This window comes from Leptopilina heterotoma, unplaced genomic scaffold, assembly GCF_015476425.1.
Source record: "Leptopilina heterotoma isolate Lh14 unplaced genomic scaffold, ASM1547642v1 Lhet_123, whole genome shotgun sequence".
In the NCBI taxonomy this organism is placed as follows: Eukaryota; Metazoa; Arthropoda; class Insecta; order Hymenoptera; family Figitidae; genus Leptopilina; species Leptopilina heterotoma.
The window spans coordinates 1,954,320-1,976,155 of record NW_025110842.1 but is presented as its reverse complement, the minus strand read 5'-3'; the positions used below and the strand labels follow the sequence as shown (position 1 = coordinate 1,976,155).

General features: G+C 20.9%; 2 protein-coding genes across 4 annotated transcripts in view; one reads left to right on the top strand and one right to left on the bottom strand.

Annotated features, from left to right (window-relative positions):
- The window catches only part of LOC122511860 (zinc finger protein 91-like), a 28,168-nt gene extending 13,319 nt beyond the window's left edge, over positions 1 to 14,849 (bottom strand). The window contains exons 1-4 of one of the 3 annotated variants that reach the window (XM_043627386.1): positions 14,706 to 14,849; positions 10,441 to 10,837; positions 7,112 to 7,455; positions 2,161 to 2,821 (exon numbers count right to left, since the gene is read on the bottom strand). In XM_043627386.1, coding sequence (XP_043483321.1) covers positions 2,161 to 2,821; positions 7,112 to 7,455; positions 10,441 to 10,799 — 1,364 coding nt within the window. In that variant the 5' untranslated portion in view covers positions 10,800 to 10,837; positions 14,706 to 14,849. Of the gene's footprint in view, positions 1 to 2,160; positions 2,822 to 7,111; positions 7,456 to 10,440; positions 10,838 to 13,299; positions 13,447 to 14,705 lie in introns of those variants that run through there. The other 2 variants (XM_043627404.1, XM_043627395.1) reach the window with 2 other exon arrangements.
- Positions 14,850 to 16,683: 1,834 nt separating this feature from the next.
- Positions 16,684 to 21,567, top strand: LOC122511852 (leucine-rich repeat and calponin homology domain-containing protein 2). Its single transcript, XM_043627376.1, has 6 exons — positions 16,684 to 17,129; positions 17,529 to 17,715; positions 17,854 to 18,012; positions 20,081 to 20,269; positions 20,809 to 21,057; positions 21,215 to 21,567. The coding sequence occupies exons 1-6, from the start codon at positions 16,766 to 16,768 to the stop codon at positions 21,273 to 21,275; spliced, it is 1,209 nt and encodes a 402-aa protein (XP_043483311.1). The 5' UTR covers positions 16,684 to 16,765; the 3' UTR covers positions 21,276 to 21,567.
- Positions 21,568 to 21,836: the final 269 nt, after the last annotated feature.

Sequence of the window (21,836 nt, the reverse complement as noted above, 5' to 3'; positions counted from 1 at the left end):
TCATTAAAAATAATTAAATTTCTCCGAAGAATTTCATTATTTATGATATCTTTGAAATTCATAATTATTTTTAATAATCTTTAAAAATTCCTTTCAAATTCAATTATTTTTTAAGTTTCTAAAAATTTCTTCGTGAATATTGAAAATTGTAGAAGTAAATTTTTTATAGAATAATTTAATATTTTTTTTGAAAATTGAATTGTTATGAAGAATTTTATCAACAAATTTTTAAATAATTGAATTCTTTCAAATTTCCATCAAATCAATGTCATTAAAATTGTATTAAAAATAATTGAATTGTCGGGAAAAATTTTATTATTTTTATGAAAATAATTCAATTATTGCGACAATTATTTTTTAGAATTTTTATAATAATTGAATTCTTAATTATTAACTTAATTATTTAATTCTTTTCAGAGATTTTATTAAAATTATATTGAAAATAATTGAAATCTTTCGAAGAATTCATAAAAAAATTGAATTGAATAAAAATAATTGAATTCTTTTCAGAAATTTGATTAAAATTATATTGAAAATAATTGAATTCTTTCGAAGAATTCATTAAAAAATGAATTCTTTCGAAAAATTCATTAAAAATTGAATTGAATAAAAAAAAAATTAAATTATTCAATTATTGCTACAAATGTTATTAAATTTTAGAAAACCATAACTGAATTATGTCTAGAATAAATTTTATTTAAATTTTTTAAAATAATTGAATTCCTGAAAAGATTTTTTTTTACGAAAATAATTGAATTTTTGCTACGAATTTTATAAAAATCGAATTTATTAAAAATAATTGAATTTTTTTGAAAATAATTTGAAACCTTATCAAAATTCAATTATTTCCAAAAATTCACACTTTATAATACTTTTAATATAAAATACAACATTTTTATCTTAAATTCATTTCCAAATCTATTTTTATTAGAAAATTCTACTATAAATCAATAATTTAAAATACAAAAATAAATATTTTATTGAATAATTGAATTCTTATAAAGAATTTTATCAAGAAATTTTTAAATAATTGAATTCTTTTGATGAATTTTAATAAAATTTTTAAGAAAAATTACATTTTTCCGGGAATTTCATGAAAATTGTTCTAAAAATAATTGAAATTCTGCAATGAGTTTTATTATTTATGAAAATAATTGAAATCCGAAAAAGAAATTTATTATTCATAAAAATATTTGAATCCCTGTAAAAAATTTTATTATTTATGAAAATAATTTAATTGCTGCGAAGAAATTTATAAAAAAAAAAATTTGTAAATAATTGAATTCCTGGGAAATTTTTATTATTTTTGAAAATAATTTAATGTTTGCGTAGAATTTTATTAAAAAAAATTTTCAAATAATTGAATTCTTGTGGAAAAATTTATTTCAATAGTAGATATTGAAAATCATTGAATTGGAGGGAAATTTTTGAAAATATTTGAATTTCAGAGAAGAATTTTATTAACTTTTGAAATAAATAAATTAATAAATAAAAATAATAATGAATTTTTAATTCTTCGCTGAAATTCAATTATTTTTATAAATAACATTCTTTACAGGAATTAAATTTTTTTTTTGTTCAATACAAATTTCTAGAAAAATTTTTTTTTAAAGTTTTGAAATATAATTGAATTTTGAAGAAATATTTTTTAAAAGAATTCAATTCTGAATAAAATTGTTCAAAATAATTGAATTTTGAGTAAAATTGTTCAAAATAATTGAATTTTCAAAGAAATTTTTTAAAATAAATTGAAGAATATTTTAAAAACAATTAAAGTAATTGAATTCCTACCAAGATTTGCTAAATTGTTGTTAAACATTCAGAAGAAAAATATATAAATATAAATAGTGAAACTAAAAAGCAGAAAAATGTAAAATAAAAATACAAGATAAAGAAAATAGAAAAATGTATGAATAATGAAAGAAAGAGCAGAAAAAGGTGAAATAAAAAATAGATGGTAAAAGGAATAAAAAAATGTGTAAATAGTGAAAAAAAAGGCAGAAAAAGGTAAAACAAAGAAATAAATAATATAAAAATGAAATAAATATATAAATAGTAAAGAAATTGAAAAAAATGGTTGAAGAGTAAAAATAATAAAAAATATTGAATTAGAATAAAATAGATAGAAATAAATAAATAAACAGCGAATAAAAAACATACTTCCGATGACGCTTGAGAAGATCCAATCGATGAAAAGGAACACCGCATGTGTCGCAGAAAAATTCCCCAAAACGATCATCGCCCGTGTAATTTGTCGCCTCATTGCCATCAATTTGATCGTTGGCAATTTCAATGGTGCTGCCGTGTTTATTTTTCATGTGCTCCCGCAGTGCATTCAAGTCCCAATACATTTCGCCGCAATTCGAGCATTCCAGTGGACTGTCGCCGCCGTGTATTCGCGAGTGTGAGGCGAGCGCCTTCTCGCGTGCGAATGCAACGCCACAATTTTGACACACGTAGGGTTTCGTTGGATCGGTGATTGGCCAACGCGGTGGATCATTGATGATTGTCATTTGATCTGTCCAGCGTGAGCTCGACGCCAAACTATTGCCACCGCGATTATTTGTCGTGCTGCGCGACGCAACTTCCATTAAACGTATGTCCTCGGCAACGTAATTGTATTGCGATTTATTCATTAGTTTGCCAACGACTTCTTTGCCATCGTCGGCGAGATTTGATGACGATGACGATGTCGTTGTTGCTGTTGTTGTACCGCCAGCGACGACCATTGAACGTTTACCGCCCGCCGCTGCTGCATTGTTTTTTCGTCTACGTGGAGTATTCGATTGCACCTTCTTTCGTCGACCTGGACGAACAAAAACTTTTGTTGAAATTATTTTATTATTATTCTCATTATTATTTTTATTAATATTATTACTATTACTAATTATATTGCTATTATTACTACTACTAGCAAATTATACGCGCGGAACGTGGTTTTCCATTTATTATTATTTTGTGAATTAAAGAATTTTATATTCAAAATATAAAATAATTTTCAAGAACAAACATCAATTTTTGAATGATTAGAGATTGAAAATTTAAAGAATTCACTTATTAGGTATATAATATTAAATATTCTTATTTATTATTATTCCACAAATTTAACAAAATTTTAAACAAGAATTTCATTATTCACATGAATAAGAAAATTCTCCCCAACAATTCAATTATTTTCAATACAATTTTAATCAAATTTCTCGAAAGAATACAATTATTTTTCAAAATATTAATTAAATTCCATTATTTTCAACAATTTTAATAAAAAATTCAATTATTTTTAATAATTTTCATAAAATTCTTTTTAAAAAAAATCATTATTTTCAAACTTTTTCATAAAATTCCTTCAAAAAATTTAATTATTTTTAAAAAATTATTATTTTCAAAATTTTTAATAAAATTCCTTCTAAAATATCAATTATTTTCAAAAATTCAGATAAAAATTCTTCGAAACAATTAAATTATTTTTATGAATTGTAAAATCCTCGGCAAAGAATTTAATTATTTTCGCATAAATAAGAAAATTCTTCGCGAGAATTATATTTTTATAATTAATAATAAAATTCTACAAAAGAAATTTAATTATTTTCATAAAAAAAAAAAAAATGTTTCGGGGGAATTCAATTATTTTTAATACAATTTTAATTAAATTTCTCGAAAGAATAAAATTATTTTTAAAAATATTATTTAAATTTAATTATTTTCAAGAGATTCAATACAAATTCTGATAAAAAATTCTTCGAAACATCTCAATTATTTTTATAAATTGTAAAAATCTTGGCAAGAATTATTCAATTATTCTATATAATTATTTCTGCGAAGAATTTGATTACTTTTGAAAATAATTTAATTCTTTCAACGAATTTTATTCAAGTTTATAAAAATAACTGAATTTCTGTGAAGAATTTTATTATTTTTATAAATAATTGAATTTTTGCAACGAATTTTATTTAAGTTTATGAAAATAATTGAATTTCTCAAAAGAATTTTATTATTTAAAAAAATAATTGAATTCTTGAAAAGAACTTTGTTAAATTTTTTTTTTAAATAATTGAATTCTTGCTATGAATTTTATAAAAATCTTTTTAAATAATCGATATTTTTCAAAAAATTGTATGAAATTTCGTATTTTAAATAATTGAATTTCTGTAAAATTTTGCCAAGAATTTTATTAAAATTTTTAAAAATAATTGAATTTCGAATAAGAATTTTATTATTTATAGGGATAATTGAAATTTTGTCAAAAATTTTTAAAAAATTTTTGAACAGAATTGAAATTCTGCGAAGAATTTTTATAACTTTTGAAAATAATAATAATTATTTTCAATACAATTTTAATTAAATTTCTCGCAAAAATACAATTATTTTTGAAATTATTAATTGATTTCGATTATTTTTCAGAATTTAAATTAAAATTCAATTATTTTCAACAATTTTCATGAAATTCTTTTAAAAAAATAATTATTTTCAAACTTTTTAATAAAATTCCTTCAAAAAATTCAATTATTGTCAACAATTTTCATGAAATACTTTTTAAAAAATTATTATTTACAAAATTTTTAATAAAATTCCTTCAAAAAATTCAATTATTTGCAAAAAATTCAATTATTTCCAAAATTTTCGATTAAAATTATTTAAAAAAATTCATTATTTTCAAGAATATTGAAATAAATCCTTCAAAACAATTCAATTATTTTGAATTAAATTTTAGTGAAATTTCTCGAAATAATTTAATTATTTTCAAGACGTTTGATAAAATTCTTTGAAACAATTCAATTATTTTCTTAAATAATAACATTCTTTGTAAGAATTCAATTATTTTCAAAATTATTAAAATTCTTCGGGAAAATTCAATTATTTTCAAAAATTTTAATAAAATTCTTCGCACGAATTCAATTTATTATTTTCATAAGTAATAAATTTTTCACTGGAATTCAAGCAGTTAAAAAATTTTCTTAAAATTCTTCTCAAGAATTTAATTATTCTTTTCAAAAATTTAATAAAATTTGCCCCAATATTTGGATTATTTCCAAAAATGTAATAAAATTTTGCCCAGGAATTCAATTATTTTTAATACAATTTCAATTAAATTTCAGAAAAGAATTCAATTATTTTCAAAAATTAAAAAAAGTTGTCGCAATAATTGAATTATTTTCATGAAAATAATATAATTCTTCCCGTGAATTCAATTATTTTCAATACAATTTTAATATATTTTTTTTTTTTTTAAGGAAATCTTCAAAAATTCAATTATTAAAAAATTTATTGATAAAATTCTTTATGAGAATTCAATTTTAAGAAACATTCAATTATTCAATAAATAATTTACTTCTGTATTTAAATAATTGAATTCTTGTAGAATTTTCGAGTAAAAATTGATTTAAATAAAAATTGCAATTAAAATTTGAGATAAATGAATATTAAAAGCATTATTGCGTGAATTTTTAGAAATGTAATTGAATTTTGAAAGAGTTTCAAGTTAAAATTTTGAAAAATTTCAATTTTTCATAATTTTAATCAACAATTCTGAAAAAATAATTTTTTTTGACAAATTTTAATTTTGTCGTCAATTATTATCAGGAATTTTAATAAAATTCCTTTGCAAAATTCAATTATTTTCATAAATAACAGTATTCAGCATAAAAATTCATTTATTTAAAAAGTAATTAAAAAATTTTCACGAAAATTTAATTATTTTAAAAAACTTTGAAAAAATTCTTTAGAAGAATTCACTTAATTTGCAGTGTAATTTTAATTAAATTCCTTTAAAGAAAGAAATAATTATCAAAAGTTTTTAATAATATTCTTCAGAAACTTCTTTTTTTCGCTTGAAATAGAAAATTGCTTCTTTTTTCGTTTTAATTTAAAAAAAGTTTCTTTTTCCGTTTTTAATAAAAAAAAGATTCTTTTTTGTTTTTCAATAAAAAAAAAAAGTTCCATTTTTCGTTTTGAATGTAAAAAAAATCTTTTTTTTACGTTTTCAGACTTCGCACTCAATAATTAATTTTAAAAAAATATCAAAAAGTAGCTTACAAACTAAAAAAAAAGTAGCTAACGAAAAATTAAACTTGACGACCAAGAAAATCGTAGATATTCAAAGTCATTTAATTACGAAAAGTTTTTAAAAATATTTAAATTTTCAAAGAATTCTATTAAAATTTTTAAGAATAATTGAATGTTTGTAAGGCATTTTATTAAATTTTTTTGAAAGTAATTGAATTCCTAAAAATCTCTTTTTATTTGTGAAAATAATTGAATTCTTGCGAACGATTTTATTAGAATTTTTTAAAATAGTTGAATATCCAAGAAAAAATTTAATTATTATTTATGAAAATAATTGAATTTTGCAAAGAATTTTCTTAAAATGCCTCAAAATAATTGGATTTTCGGGAAAATTTTGTTATTTATCTTTGATAATTCAATTCTTGGGAAGAATTTTATTAAAATCTAAAAGAATAATTGAATTATTCCAAAAAAAGTTAATTAAAATTTTATTTAAAATAATTGATTTCTTTCGAACAATTTTATTAAATTATTTGAAAATAATTGAATTCCTGTGAAAAATTCTAATATTTTTGTAAATAATTGAATTCTTTCAAAGAATTTGAGGAAAAATATTTTTTTAAATAATTTATTTTTTCGAGGAATTGAAATTAAATTTTTAAGAATAATTACATACTTTTCGAGCAATTCCTGTAAAATTGTATTAAAAATAATTGAAATCCTGCGATGAATTTTATTAATTATGCGAAAATAATTGAATAGTTGCTAAGAATTTTATTAAAATTTTCAAAAATAATTGAATTCCTGAGAAAAATTTTATTATTTATGAAAATAATTGAATTATTGCGAGAAATTGTATTAAAATGTGTAAAAAGAATTGAATTCCCATGAAAAATGTTATTTTTAGTGAAAGTAATTGAATTCTTGTGAAGAATAAATTGTATAAAAATTTTGTTAAATAATTGATTTGTTCGAAAAAAAATAGTAAACAGTAGGTTTGAGTAGATTGAGTAGAAACGCGAAGCCTGCGTTTTAAATTAAAAAAAATCTTTTTTTTTTTATTATTTGTTTTATAGAAAAAAGGAATGAAAAAGAAAAAAATAAGAACCTTTTGTCATTTCCTCTTCATCGTTCATCAGGGGATCCTCGTCATTGAGATCATCATCGAGACCGTCGCGCGACGGTGCGTAGGCATGAATTTTCAAATGATTCATTAAATCACATTTGCGCACGTAACGCGCACCACAAAGATTGCAACCATGTGGACGATCGGTTTGATGTGCCACCATGTGATTCATTAAATTCGCCTTCTTTCGAAAGCGACGACTGCAAAAATCGCAAGGATAGGGCCGTGTATTTGTATACGAATCCTGATCAATCGGCAATGGAATTTCCATATCGTCGTATTCCAATAAATTGTCGTGCGAGACTTTTGTCTCCGGAATCTCGACGCTGAAAAGGAAATTTTGCATTTTTAAATTCAAAACTTGCGAATCTTATTTTTCTTAATTCAAAATTCAAATTTACTTAAAGAAACAAAAATTCAAAAATTACTCAAAGACGCAAACAAACGAACAAAATTCTTTTCTTAATTCAAGAATATTACGATTTTTTTCCCTCAATTCAAACATTACGATTTTTCTTTTCGTTATTGAAAAATTAATTAAAGAAAACAAAATTTTTTTTTAATTAAAAAAAATTAAAAATTTTTTTTTTTAAATTTAAAAATTACTTGTAAAAATCTATTTTTAATAATTTTTTAAAAAATTCTTTTTGAGAATTTTTAATTTCATTTGTTTACAATTCAATTTTTCCGTGAAATTTCAATTATTTGTAAATTCATCAATTATAAATATATATTAGAAAATAAAAACTTCAAATAATTTCATCAAAAAAAATTCAATTAAACTTTTTCAACAAAAAAAAAATTAATTCTACAAAACTGTTAGTAAAAAGTATAAAAAATTTAAATTCTCAGAAGATAATTGGAAACTTTTTCAAAACTCAATTATTTCTTAAAATTCAAGCTATGCTTTTTTAATATTCAATTATAATCTACAATTTTAACTGAAAATCATTTTTAAATCCAATTTTATTCGAAAATTCTACGAGAATTATTTATTCAAAAATTGAATGTTTCTTAAAATTGAATTCAATTAAATCAAAATATCTTAAAATAATTGTTTTTTTTTCGAAGAATTTTAGTAAAAATTTTTATGAATATTATCATTTTAAGTAAAAAATGTTAAGAAAATCGTATTTTAAATAATTGAATTCGAGTCAAAATTTTTATTATCTATTTATGGAAATAATTGAATTTCTGCGAAGAATTTTATTAAAATTCATAAAAATAATTGAATTTTGCAACGAATTTTAATAAAAATTCCTAAAAATTGAATTTTGAAACGAATTTTAATAAAATTCCTGAAAATTGAATTTAGACAAAAATTTTTATTAAAATTCCTAAAAATAATTTAAGTTTGCAATTTAAATTGTTTAAAAATTCCCCCAAAAAAATTGAATTTAGACATAAATTTTATTAAAATTCCTAAAAATAATTAAATTTTGCAATAAATTTATTTAAAATTTCTGAAAATTGGATTTAATTAATAATTAATAATTGGATTTAGACAAAAATTTTATTAAAATTCATGAATATAGTTGAATTTTGCATTAAATTTTTTAAAAATTCCTAAAAAAATGGAATTTATACAGAAATTTTATTCAAATTCATAAAAATAATCGAATTCTGCAATAAATTTTTTAAAACTTCCTAAAAAAATGGAATTTAGACAGAAATTTTATTAAAATTCATAAAAGAATTCAATTTTTCAACGAATTTTAATAACATTTCTGAAAATTGAATTTAGACAAAAATTTTTTATTAAAATTCATGAAAATAATTGAATTTTCCAATAAATTTTTTTAAAATTCCTGAAAATTGAGGTTAGACAAAAATTTTTTTAAAATTCATGAATTTATATTCATGAATTCATGAAAATAATTGAATTTTGCAACGAATTTTAATAAAAATTCCTAAAAATTGAATTTTGCAACGAATTTTAATAAAATTCCTGAAAATTGAATTTAGACAAAAATTTTTATTAAAATTCATAAAAATAATTGAATTTTTCAATAAATTTTAAAAAATGGATTTAGACAAAAATTTTATTACAATTTCCGAAAATAATTGAATTTTGCAATAAATTTTTTAAAAATTCCTAAAAAAATGGAATTTTGACAGAAATTTTATTAAAATTCATGAATATAATTGAATTTTTCAACGAATTTTAATAAAATTCCTGAAAATTGAATTTAGACAAAAATTTTATGAAAATTCCTGAAAATAATTGAATTTTGCAATACATTTTTTTAAAATTCCTGAAAAAAATGGAATTTAGACAGAAATTTCATTAAAATTCATGAAAAGAATTGAATTTTGCAACGAATTTTAATAAAATTCCTGAAAATTGAATTTAGACAAAAATTTTTATTAAAATTCATAAAAATAATTGAATTTTTCAATAAATTTTTTAAAACTTTTTAAAAATTGGATTTAGACAAAAATTTTATTAAAATTCCTGAAAATAATTGAATTTTGCAATAAATTTTTTAAAAATTCCTAAAAAAAATGGATTTTAGACAGAAATTTTATTAAAATTCATGAATATAATTGAATTTTTCAACGAATTTTAATAAAATTCCTGAAAATTGAATTCAGACGAAAATTTTATAAAAATTCCTGAAAATAATTGAATATTGCAATACATTTTTTCAAAATTCCTGAAAAAATGGAATTTAGACAGAAATTTTATTAAAATTCATGAAAAGAATTGAATTTTGCAACGAATTTTAATAAAATTCCTGAAAAGTGAATTTTAGACAAAAATTTTATTAAAATTCATGAAAATAATTGAATTTTGCTACGAATTTTTTTAAAATTCCACAAAATAATTAAATTTTGCAAAAAATATTTTCATTTTTTATCGAATTTACACTTGATGATTATTCAATAAAATTTTTAAAAATTCAATTATTTCCAAAATTTTCAATAAAAATTCTATAATAGTTAATTTTTAAAAGAGAATTATTTAAATTAAAAAAGAAATTATTGTCAGAAATAGAAAAAAATGAAGGTTTTTTATTAGAATTCGTGGTAATTTCATAATTTTTGAGACAAACAAAAAAAGTCATAAAAATTCAGAAATTTTCTTATGAAATTTTTAAAAATTAATTTTTTTCACTACTTTTAATAAAAATCCCTGATTTTTCCCTGACCTCTGAGTAACGCTGAAAAATTAATGAAGCAAAGAAAGAAATAGTTTTTCTCAATAATAATTTACAAAAAAGATGAAGAATTTGAAGAAATAGGAAAATTTGAAAAGAATAAGAAAAAAAAGGAAAGAAAGAAAATTGAAAGAAAAGAGGATAAATTACCCATCGTCGGGTCCAGATCGATCCCAACTATCGGCGACAACTTCCTCGGTGACTTGAATATTGAAATAATCATGGCCCTGATCCTGTGGAACAATATAAATTGATTCCATATCACTCGATTGCGGCACCATTAAAATCTCAGTGTCGTTTGCCTCTTGTTCGGGTTGTTGTTCGATAACTTCCTCCTCGACGGCCTCCTCGATAACTTCCTCGCAAGCGCCAATAACTTCCTCTTCTTGTGCGACCATTTCCGTCTCGAGGCCGCACACCTCCTCGTGAATGACATTGCCCACATCCTCCGCCCAATGTAGAGTCAATTCCTCCGGCACGTCCATTGTCTCTTCAACAATTGTCGTCATATTTTTTTCTTCTCCTCTTTATTTTATCACTGAAATCACTGTAAAAAGAACATTTAATTTCGTAATTAGTTTCTTTTTTTCCACCATTTCTAAAAATGTTAATTTCTAAATGAAAAATCAAAAAATTTCTCTCTTTTTTTTTATTCAAAATCATTAATTGATATTTATTAATTTTTTGTGGCAACCCTGATGGGTTAAAAAAATTTTTTTTTAATTAAAAAATTGAATTTTCTTTTTCCCTGATTTCCAAACACAAAATTTCGACTTTTTCCCTAAGGAATATGATTAACTCTAAAATTAATTATCTAATTAACTCTAAAAATAATTAGATACTCAAAAAAAATGTCTTTTACATTATTATTTACGAATTTCTTTAATTGTAAAAATATTCGGAAAACTATAATTACTTTTTTTAAGTAACAAACATTTAATCATTTCAGGAAAAATTCTTTTTGAGAATTTTCAAATTTTTCAATATTATAAATATTAGAAAATAAAAATTTGAAAGAATTTCCAAAAATTAAAATTAAATTACAATTAAACTTTTTCAAAAAAAATTAATTCTACAGAATTGTTAGTTAAAAGAAGGAGAAATTCAAATTATCAAATTATCAAATAAATTATCAAAAGATTTTAATTTGAAACTTTTTCAAAATTCAATTATTTCTATAAAAATTCATACTTTGCTTTTAATATTTTCAATTATTATCTACAATTTTAAATTAATTTCCATTAAAAAAATTCTACGAGAATTCAAAAATATTTAAAAATACAAAAATAAAGAATTTTTTGAATATTTCTTAATATTAAATTCTTTCGGCGAATTTCAAATAAAATTTTTAAGAAGAATTTTTCGAAAAATTTATTTAAAACCTGTATTAAAAAATAGTATTAAATTCCAAAAAAGAATTTTATTATTTATGAAAAAAATTTGAATTATTGAGAAGAATTTTAAGGAAATTTTTTTAACTAATTCAATTTTAGGGAAAAAATTTATTATTTGTGAAAATAATTGAATTCGAGGTAAGAATTTCAGAAAAATTTATTGATAATAATTTAATTTCCGCGAAGAGTTTTTTAATAATTTTAAAAATAATTGAATTCTTATGGTGAAAATTGTTATTTATGAAAACAATTGAATTTTTACAAAAAAAAATTAATTTTATTCAAATTTCTGAAAATAATTGAATTCTTATGGTGAAAATTGTTATTTATGAAAATAATTGAATTTTACTAAGAATATTATTCGAATTTCTGAAAATAATTGAATTCTTGTGGTGAAAATTGTTATTTATGAAAATAAATTGAATTTTACAAAGAATTTTATTTAAATTTCGAAAAATAATTGAATTCTTATGGTGAATATTGTTATTTATGAAACTAATTGAATTTTACAAAGAATTTTATTCAAAATTCTGAAAATCATTGAATTTACGGGAAGAAGTTTATATTTTCATGCAAAATAATTCAAATTTTTTCTTCTTCAAATTTTTGAAAATAATTGAATTCTTTTTAGAAATTTTATTAAAATTATATTGAAAATAATCCAATTCTTTCGAAGAATTCATTAAAAATTGAATTGAATAAAAATAATTGAATTCTTTTGAAAAATTCTATTAAAAATTGTATTAAAAAACAGAATTTTATTTAAAAAATTTTTCAAATAATTGAATTTTCAAAGAAATTTATTAAAACAATAATTATTGAATTTTCGAAAAAAATTTTCAAAATAAATTGAATTTTCAAAGAAAATTAAAAAAAAATTTTAATATAATTAAATTCACGACAAAAAGAACTTAAAACTTTTTAACAATAATTGAATTATTAAAGTTTTTTTATAATAAAAATAAATTGAAATTTTTAATTACAGAATTTTTTTTCAAAATTATAATTAATAATAACATTTATTATTAGAAATAAAAATCAATATTTTTCTTCAAATTTAAGACAAACAAAGAATTGAATATGAAAAAATTAAGATTTTTTTTTTTTTTTGAATAATTAATTAAATTTGAAAATTGGAATAAAAATCATTTTTATGAAAATTTTTTCTATTAATTGTAATGGAAAATAAGTAATTTCCCCATTGAAATAATTAAAAATTTTCTTTGAAGAAAGATTAGATTGAAATTAAATGATAAACAAATTAATTTTATTATTGAAAAAATTTAAAATTATTATGCCAAATAATTAGTTTTTTTTCCATTAAAATAATTTCTTGAAAAACAAATTAATTGAATTTTTAACCATAAACATAAATACACAAAAAATCTTTATAGAGAACAAAAAAAATCCATCAAAAAACTTATACAGAAAAAACAACATAATTCTAAACATGCAAACATCGCCTTCTTCAAACGGGATTTTAGAATTGAAAAAAAAAATTCGCTTAACTTTCACTCAACACAAATTTTTTCTCGCCTTCTTTTATAATAATTATTTGGAAAAGAAAAACCACTAACTCGATAGATAAATGTCACTTAAAAACTTAAATTATTACCAAAAATGTTTAGTTCTTGAATAACATTTTCTCCGTTTTTTTTATAGCTCCACAAGAAAGAAAGAATTTTTTTTTTATAGAGAGAAAGAAAACTTCTGCAAATTCAAGAGGTTATGGCACACTTATTATGACAAGTAAACAAAAATAACAGATGAAGACCTGCGAGGAACGAAACGAGCGAAATAGATGTATATTCCTAAAGTTGTATTCACAGGCACAGAAACTTTGCAATTATTTATCTCCAATATTTATTTATGCAATTTTATACTTGTATTTGACACTTTTATTCAAAAAAAATACGATATATACCTATATATTCGATTAATATACATATATACGGCTACATATTAGATTTATATACATATATATACTGTATATGCATCTATATACCTATATATACGATATATATACTGTATACACATTTATACACTATATATACCTATATATACCATATACACCTATATATAATATATATACCAATATATACCTATATATACGTGTACATCAAACTTATAGACATAGTCAAAAAGCTTCTTCTTCCCTTTGATGCGAAATAATGCAAAATTCATTTCTATTTCAGCAAACAAAAACAAAAAACAAAAAAAAAACGAAAATACTAAAAAATTTTCTCGTATTTCCGGTTATAATGATGGAAGTCACGGTAATTATCACCGACAACGTCCCGCAGGACGACATAAAACATTCCTATTCTCTCTTTCTCTCCCCCCCCCTCCCCTCTCTCTCCTACGCCCCGCTCGCTAATTTTCTCTCTCTCGCCCCAATCCACAAGAACAAACACAAAAGCGACACAATTTTGACGTCTCGACAAAATTAAGGTTATAAACCGTTAGGGTTAGAGATGCAATAATTTTATAGGTTAAAAAATGCCACTTATTTATATGCCATATAACCGAAAAAAAAATGTTTCCCCATTTTCAATATAATAGTGAATAAAGCGGAAAAAGAATGTTAAATGTTGCATAAGAATATCTTGACCGGTTTTTTTTTTTTTTTAATAATCACAAGAACGTTTCACGAACATTGAAAGAAAAGGGAATTTCGTCTTTTTTTAATGACAAAAAACGCGATGGTTATTTTGGTTGTTTTTTTTATGCTATTCACCAACAGCGGAAGAAAAAAAATGCCGAGTTGGGGAGGGAGAAATTCTTCCAGAGTTTGGAAAAGATAAACTCCTGTTTCGTCTTCTTTTTTTTTTTGAGTATATTAAATCAAAAAACCGAAAATGTCGCGCACTATGAAATAAACGCGTTTGATTATAAAAGGGAAAAATATTGAATTTTCCCCCCTAAAAAAAAATTAAAGGCGTTTCTTTTTTAACACACAGATTATAATCGCACACACACAATTTATTGTTTTCATAATATCAAGCACAAATGTTTACTTACTTGTGAAAATTGTAATTTTATTTGTACACTGAACTTTTTTTTATTATTTTAAGCGAGAGAAAACCTAACCCAAAAATTAGTTGGTTGGAGATTCGAGAGCCACAAGCGTCGACCTTCGGTTGTTTTCAATTTTGGAGGGGAGGGGGTTATGGGAAGACGATACAAAATGGCCGCGTGCCAGGGTTGGATCGTCGAAAAATAGTATTTGGAAATCATAAATTCTCGAGCGTTATTTAATCCCCGCAAATAACGAAGGGGAAATTTTTATTATTCAATTTTTAAATTAGAGTTTTCGAAAAAAAATCTCTTGAACTATTTTCATTTTCTGATAATCGGGAAGATTTCTTTTGTTCCCGATGTTTTTTTTCCGCTTTTTCTCTTTGCGAATGGAAACTAACCCTTTGATAATTGACAACCAATCAGCGCGCGCGTTTCGCACTGGACAACCAATCAGAAATGGTTTCAATTTTCCCCGGGAGAAATTGAATACTGAAACACGTTGGAATTGGAATTTTGTTCCGTTTTCCGTTCTCGTTTCAACAGTTTCAATTTATTCAGTACGAAATCTTGAAAGAAAATTACGAACCGATTTTGTGTGCGGGGTTTATTCTCGAACTAAAAATTCGTAATTAAAGAGTTAAAGACGCTTTTTTGATTGTTTAATTTTTTTTTAGTGAATAAGGGAAAATTCAAGTAAAATTCTGCTTTTTTTTAGGTTAGGAACAATTTTTTTTTTGACAGTTTTTGTTTGTTTTAAATTTCTATTTTGATAGAAAGGAGAATAAAAAGTTTTTTTTGAAAGAAATTTGTTAAAATAGAATTTTTATTAAAAAAACAAGTGAATTTTCTTTTCTATTTTTTTTTGACGGGGAAATAATTTTTTCCAAACGTGCATCATCCCTTTTTGATGCAATTTGTCCCTGACCTTCAGAATCATCGATTTGTTGCACACGTGCAATAGCAGAAAAGAGGGAATTTTTATATATAGCGAATTGCAATGAACTTGAACTAAAGTCTGTATTTTGTATAGTTGAAAAAAATATTTTTTTCTCTAATTTTTAATTTTTTGTTTCATATTTTTGAAAGAAAATTGCAAAAAAAATGTTGATTTGAAATAAAAATCGTTGTAATTTTTCTTTTATTGAAAATTAAAAATATTTTTAAAAATAGGAAAAAAAGATTAAAATAAAATTATTTTAATAAAAATAAGAAATTTTAATAAAAGAAAAATTGTTAATAAAAAAAAGTTATAAACAATTTGTTTCTATTTTTCTTTATTACAAAAATATTTAAAAACAAAAAAAAATTAAAATACAATTATTTCGAAATAATTTGAATAATTAATAATTTCTCCATTTTCAGAGAGAAAACGAAGGGAAAAAATTCACTTTTCTTCGAAAAAAAATGCATTAGCATTAAAAAATACAAATTTTTGCATTACACGAGAGTTATTAATAAAAATCACGCATCGAAATGCAAGTCAAAGATATTTTGAGAGGAAGGTCACGAGCAATGAGAGAATTTTGCCCCAAAAAAATTTCCCCAAAGGGAAAATAAACAAAATAATTAAAAACAAATAATAAAAAATATTTAAAACAAAAAAAATACCGATAGACAAAAATAATAAAAGAAAATATTGAATATAATAAAAAAAAAAGGAAAAGAAAACTATTGAAAACAATAAAAATATATTGAGAAAAAATAATAAATGAAAATATTTAAAATTAATAATAAAGAAAAAATATATTTATTTAAAACAATAAAAAAATATTGAAAGCGAGTAATAAAAAGAAAATATTGGAAAACAAATTATCGAGAAAAATATTGAAAATAAATAATAAATAATAAACAAAAAAGTAAATAAAAATAGTAAAAATAGACGAAAAATAATAAAAACGAACGAAAAATAATAAAAACAGACGAAAAACAATAAAAATAAATGAAAAAATAACAAAAATAAACGAACAAGAATAAAAAGAAACGAAAAGAATAAATAAACAATATATATTTACAAATAATAAAAATAAAAAATAAATAAATTTAAAAAAAATAGAAGAAAAATGGAAAGTGAAAGTGAAATGGCCGATGAGGTGAAGAGGAAAAATATTCTCCACTGGAATTATCGTGAATTAGATGAAATTCCAATTGTCGTGAAGACTCACGGTGCAAATGTGAGGGAAATTTATTTAAAATGGAATAAATTAAAGTTTCTACCAAATTGGATATTTGAATTGGAGAATTTGCAAAATTTATATTTAGCCGGGAATTTTATTCAAAAATTACCAAAGGAAATTCAATATTCACGACTCACTGTTTTAGATTTAAATTCAAATAAATTGGAATTCATTCCAACCAGTGTTGCTTCGTTGATAACGTTAAAATGTTTATTACTAGACGATAATTTTATTACCAATATTCCATCCGGTAAGTAAATAATTAAAAAAAGAAAAAATTTCAGATTAAGAATTTTTTGTAATTTTTACTTTTTTTTTTCTTTTTTATTATTATTAGTATTAATATTCCTATTTTTATTATTATTATATTATTATTATTTTTATTATTATTATTTTTATTATTTTTATTATTTTTATTATTATTTTGTCTTCGTCTTCTTTTTTTTTACTATTTTTGATACTATTTTTTCTATACATTTTCCCTTTTTTTATTTTCATTCTTTTTTTTTATAATTAATTTTCTCTTATTTTCAGCTTTTTTTCTTTAATTTTAATTTTCAGTCTTGAAATAAAAATTAATTTTACTTCACGAATAATAGAGAGAAAATATTATTTCTTTTAATAAAAAATGATAATTTTCTTTTTCAAGACTTCAGTCAGTTGAAGAATTTGGAATATTTATCGATTTGTCGAAATCAATTGGAAATTTTACCTGAATGGTTGGGTTCACTCGAGAAACTTGAGGATTTATTTGTCGACAATAATAATTTAGAAGTGCTTCCAAATAGATTAACTTTGGCGCCCAAATTATCGAATATTTCCATTTGTTCGAATAGGTAAGAAAAAGAAAATATTTTTCATTACTTGGAAATTAAAAAAAAAAAAAAATTACTTCATTTATTTCTTTATTTTCTAAACGAAAAGTATTGAATTTTGATTTATATTTTTAAAAAATAATTAAATTTTATTTGCAGATTAAGATATTTGCCGTTAAACGGATTTCTCTCGTCGCCATTTATTCGATTCGATGCGAATCGTGATTTGAATTATTTATCCTATTCACTATTGTGTCAATTGGTTTCGAAAATTCGCGACTCTCTTGGCGGTGATTTGCGGAACGTTATTTCTCGCGGGTGATAATTAATTTCTACATTCTTCATTTATAATATTATATAATTATTTTTTTCTATAATTTTCTCTCTTTTCTTCTTTTATATTAGAGAAATTTTTCGAATTCAAATAATTATAAATTATTATAAACTATAATTTTTGAAATTATTTATAATAATGAATTATTAGTAATACAATTACTAATTATAATAATATTCCTTATTTGGAATGGATATCAAAAATACTGACAACAACAATATTGACAATACAAATAATATTCCTTACTTGCAATGAATATCAAAAATTCGAAATACAATTATTTTTAATACTATTTTTAAATTAAATTAATCGAAAAATTCAATTATTTTCAGAAATAAAGTTTTCCACAAAAATTCAATAATTGAAAATAAAATTTCGATAATATTTATTATTTCAAAAAAAACTAATTATTTAAAAAAATGTTTATAAAATTCTTATGAAGAATTCAATTATTTTCAAAAAAATAACAAAATTTTTCACTGAAATTCAATTCTTTTTTAAACATTTTAATCAAATTTTTCGAAAGAATTCAATTATTAAAGATAAATAACAAAACTATTCCCGAAAATTCAATTATTTTGAGGCATTTTAATAAAATTCTTTGCAAAATTAAATTATTTTCATAAATAACAATATTCATCACAAGAATTCAATTATTTTTAAAAGTAATAAATTTCTTCTTGAAAATTCAATTATTTTAAAGAAATTTGATATAATTCAATTATTAGAATTTAATAAATATTTTGAATACATTTTTAATTAAATTTCATGACAAAATTAATTTATTCTCAAAAATTGTAATGAAATTTTTCAAAATCATTCAATTATTTTCAAACAAAAATATTTTAATAAAATTCTTCGTAGAAATTTAATTAATTTCAAAAATTACAAAAGATTGTAAAAATTCAATTATTTTCAGTTTTTAAAAATTCTTGTAAAAATTTCAATTATCAAATATAAATAATAAAATTATTTTCCAAAATGCAATTTTTTTCAAAAAATTTAATACAATTCTTGACAAAATTTCAATTATTTTCAAAAAGTTTGCTTAATTTAATAATTTTCAATATTATTTTTAAAAAAAATTTTCCAAAAGAATTGAATTATTTAATAAAAATTTTAATAAAATTCTACGCAAACATTTAATTATTTTCATAAATAATAAAAATTTCACACGAATTCAATTATTTACCATTTTTTTTTTATAAATTTCTACGCAGTAATTCAATTATTTTCATTAGAAATAAAATTCTTTAGACAAAATTCAATTATTTTCAAAAATATTAGAATTTTTCACAGGAATTCAATTATTTTCAAAAATTTTAATAAAATTTGTTCGAAAAAATCAATTATTTTAAATACAATTTTAATTTTTTTGAAATAATTCAATTATTCTTTTAGATTTTAATAAAATTCTTCCCGAGAATTCAATTATTTACGTGGAAATAATTCTTCGAAAGAATTTAATTATTAAAGATAAATAATAAAATTATTCCCGAAAATTCAATTATTTTTACGGATTTTAATAAAATTATTTGTAAAATTCAATTATTTTCATAAATAACAATATTTATAACAAAAATTCAATTATTTTTAAAGTAATAAATTTCTTCTTGGAAATTCAATTATTTAAAGAAATTCTAATAAAATTGTTCGCAAGAATTCTATTATTTTCACAAATGATAAAATGCTTTTTAGGAATTCAATTATTTTCAAAAAAAAATTTTTAATAAAACGCTGTACAGACATTCAATTATTTGAAAAAATTTTTATAGAATTTATTCTTTGTAAAATTTAATTATTTTTAAAAACGAGTTTTTTTGGTCGTCAAGTTTAATTTTTCGATAGTTACTTTTTTACTACTTTTTTTTTAGTTTGAAAGCAACTTTTTTGCTACGTTTTTAAAATTAATTATCGAGTGCGAAATCAGAAATTTTAAAAATAATAATATTGTAAAATAAAAATGTAAAATTACTTCTTTTTTGGTTCAAGTAACAATTATTTTCTCATGAATTTTTGTAAATTCGAAATTAAGGAAAAAAATGTCAACAGGTGTTTTCAAAAAACTACCATTGAGTCGAAAAGTAGAAACCAAAAATTAAAAATTTCCCCTGACGATTATGAAGGAAGTGAAGAAATTACAATCGAATTTCCTCCGCAACTTTTGAAAATTCACAAAATTTCCGATAATGTCGTTTGTACACTTTACGAATTGGCTCTTCGAAAAGTCTACAAAAACAGGTAAGAAAAAAAAGAAAGACACACAAAACTAGTAGGAAAATTTTTTTAAATTACTTTTACGCTTTCATTTTAAAAAGAATTAAAATTTAATTTCTAAATTCAACTTTTTTCTCTTCGTAATTTCAAAAGGAAAAAAAAATCGAAAAAGATGATTAAAAATTTTATTTTTTTCAAATTAAAATTCTTGCATAAAGTTATTAAAATTTAATTTCTATTTTTAACTTTTTCTCTTCGTAATTTCGAAAGGGAAAAAAATTGAAAAAGATGATTACAAATTTAAATTTTTTCAAATGAAAATTCTTGTATAAAATTATTAAAATTTAATTTCTAAATTCAACTTTTTCTCTTCGTAATTTCGAAAGGAAAAAAAAAATTGAAAAAGATGATTAAAACTTTTAATTTTTTCAAATTAAAAAATTCTTTTATAAAGTTATTAAAATTTCGATTTCTTTTACAAAAACTGCGAATGAAAAAAAAATTAAAAATACTTTTTTTTCCAAAAAGAAGAGAAATATTTTTGGTTTCTTTCTTTCTTTCAGATTTCATCATACTTTAGAGAGAAGATTATCCCCATTGGAATTAAATATAATCTACGAACCTCAATGTCTCGGGAATGATTTTCAATCGTTTTGTCATTTTTTCCCAGCCACTTTAATGGAGAACGGTCCAGTCAGTATTTGTCTGAATGACTATTGTCAGGAGCCAATTTTCACCGAATCGTGGATTATATTTCGATTGTACTCTCAATTCTACGATGTTCCAACGTGTGCTCTCTTTTGCAGTTGCAGGTAAATTGCCGCCAAAAAGAAAGTGCAAGCAAACAAAATGCAAAACAAATTGAACAAAAATTTTCAATCACTTTTCTGTAACAAAAAAATACAAAAAAAAAAATTGGAAAAAAATTAGTTAAATTTTGTAAAAACAAAAAAACGTTTTCTTTTTCAGATGCGCTTCCAGATTTGCCAATTGTTTCTCCGAATCTAGAAATCGTTATTTCTTCAATTAAATATCAATTTTAATAATTTAAAATAATTATTAATTTTCATTATTAATTTTAATTATAATAATTAATTTTAATTGTAAAAATTAATTTCAATTATAATAATTAATTTTTAATTGTAAAAATTAATTTCAATTGTGATAATTAATTTTAAAATAGTAATTCAATTTGCCTCTCAAAATAAATTCGAGAAAAAATATTTTTTTCCTAAAGGAAATTGAATTCAAGAACAAAAGGAAAAAAAGAAGAAAACATAAAAGTGTAAAAAATGATGAGTATGAAAACTGGAACGATTTTATTTTTATAAACCATTTAAATTATTTAATTATTTATTATTTACTGTGCTAATTAAGACAAAAATATATTATAATTTTGTTTAAAAAAATTATAGAAATAATTCTTTTGATCCCTTTTTTTCTATTTGAAAAGAAATTTTTAATGAAAAATAATAATGTTCCTTACTTGGAATGGATATCAAAAAAACAAACAATAATACAAACAGTAATAAATAATAATAATAAAATTCTTGGCAAGATTTTTGTTAAAATTCTTCAAAATAATTGAATT

Bases quoted from the DNA above. Each gene is read 5' to 3' on its own strand.
- LOC122511852 (XM_043627376.1), top strand. From the start codon at position 16,766: ATGGAAAGTGAAAGTGAAATGGCCGATGAGGTGAAGAGGAAAAATATT. The intron at 17,130-17,528 runs GTAAGTAAATAA...TTCTTTTTCAAG, and splicing joins TATTACCAATATTCCATCCG to ACTTCAGTCAGTTGAAGAAT. The intron at 21,058-21,214 runs GTAAATTGCCGC...TTTCTTTTTCAG, and splicing joins GCTCTCTTTTGCAGTTGCAG to ATGCGCTTCCAGATTTGCCA.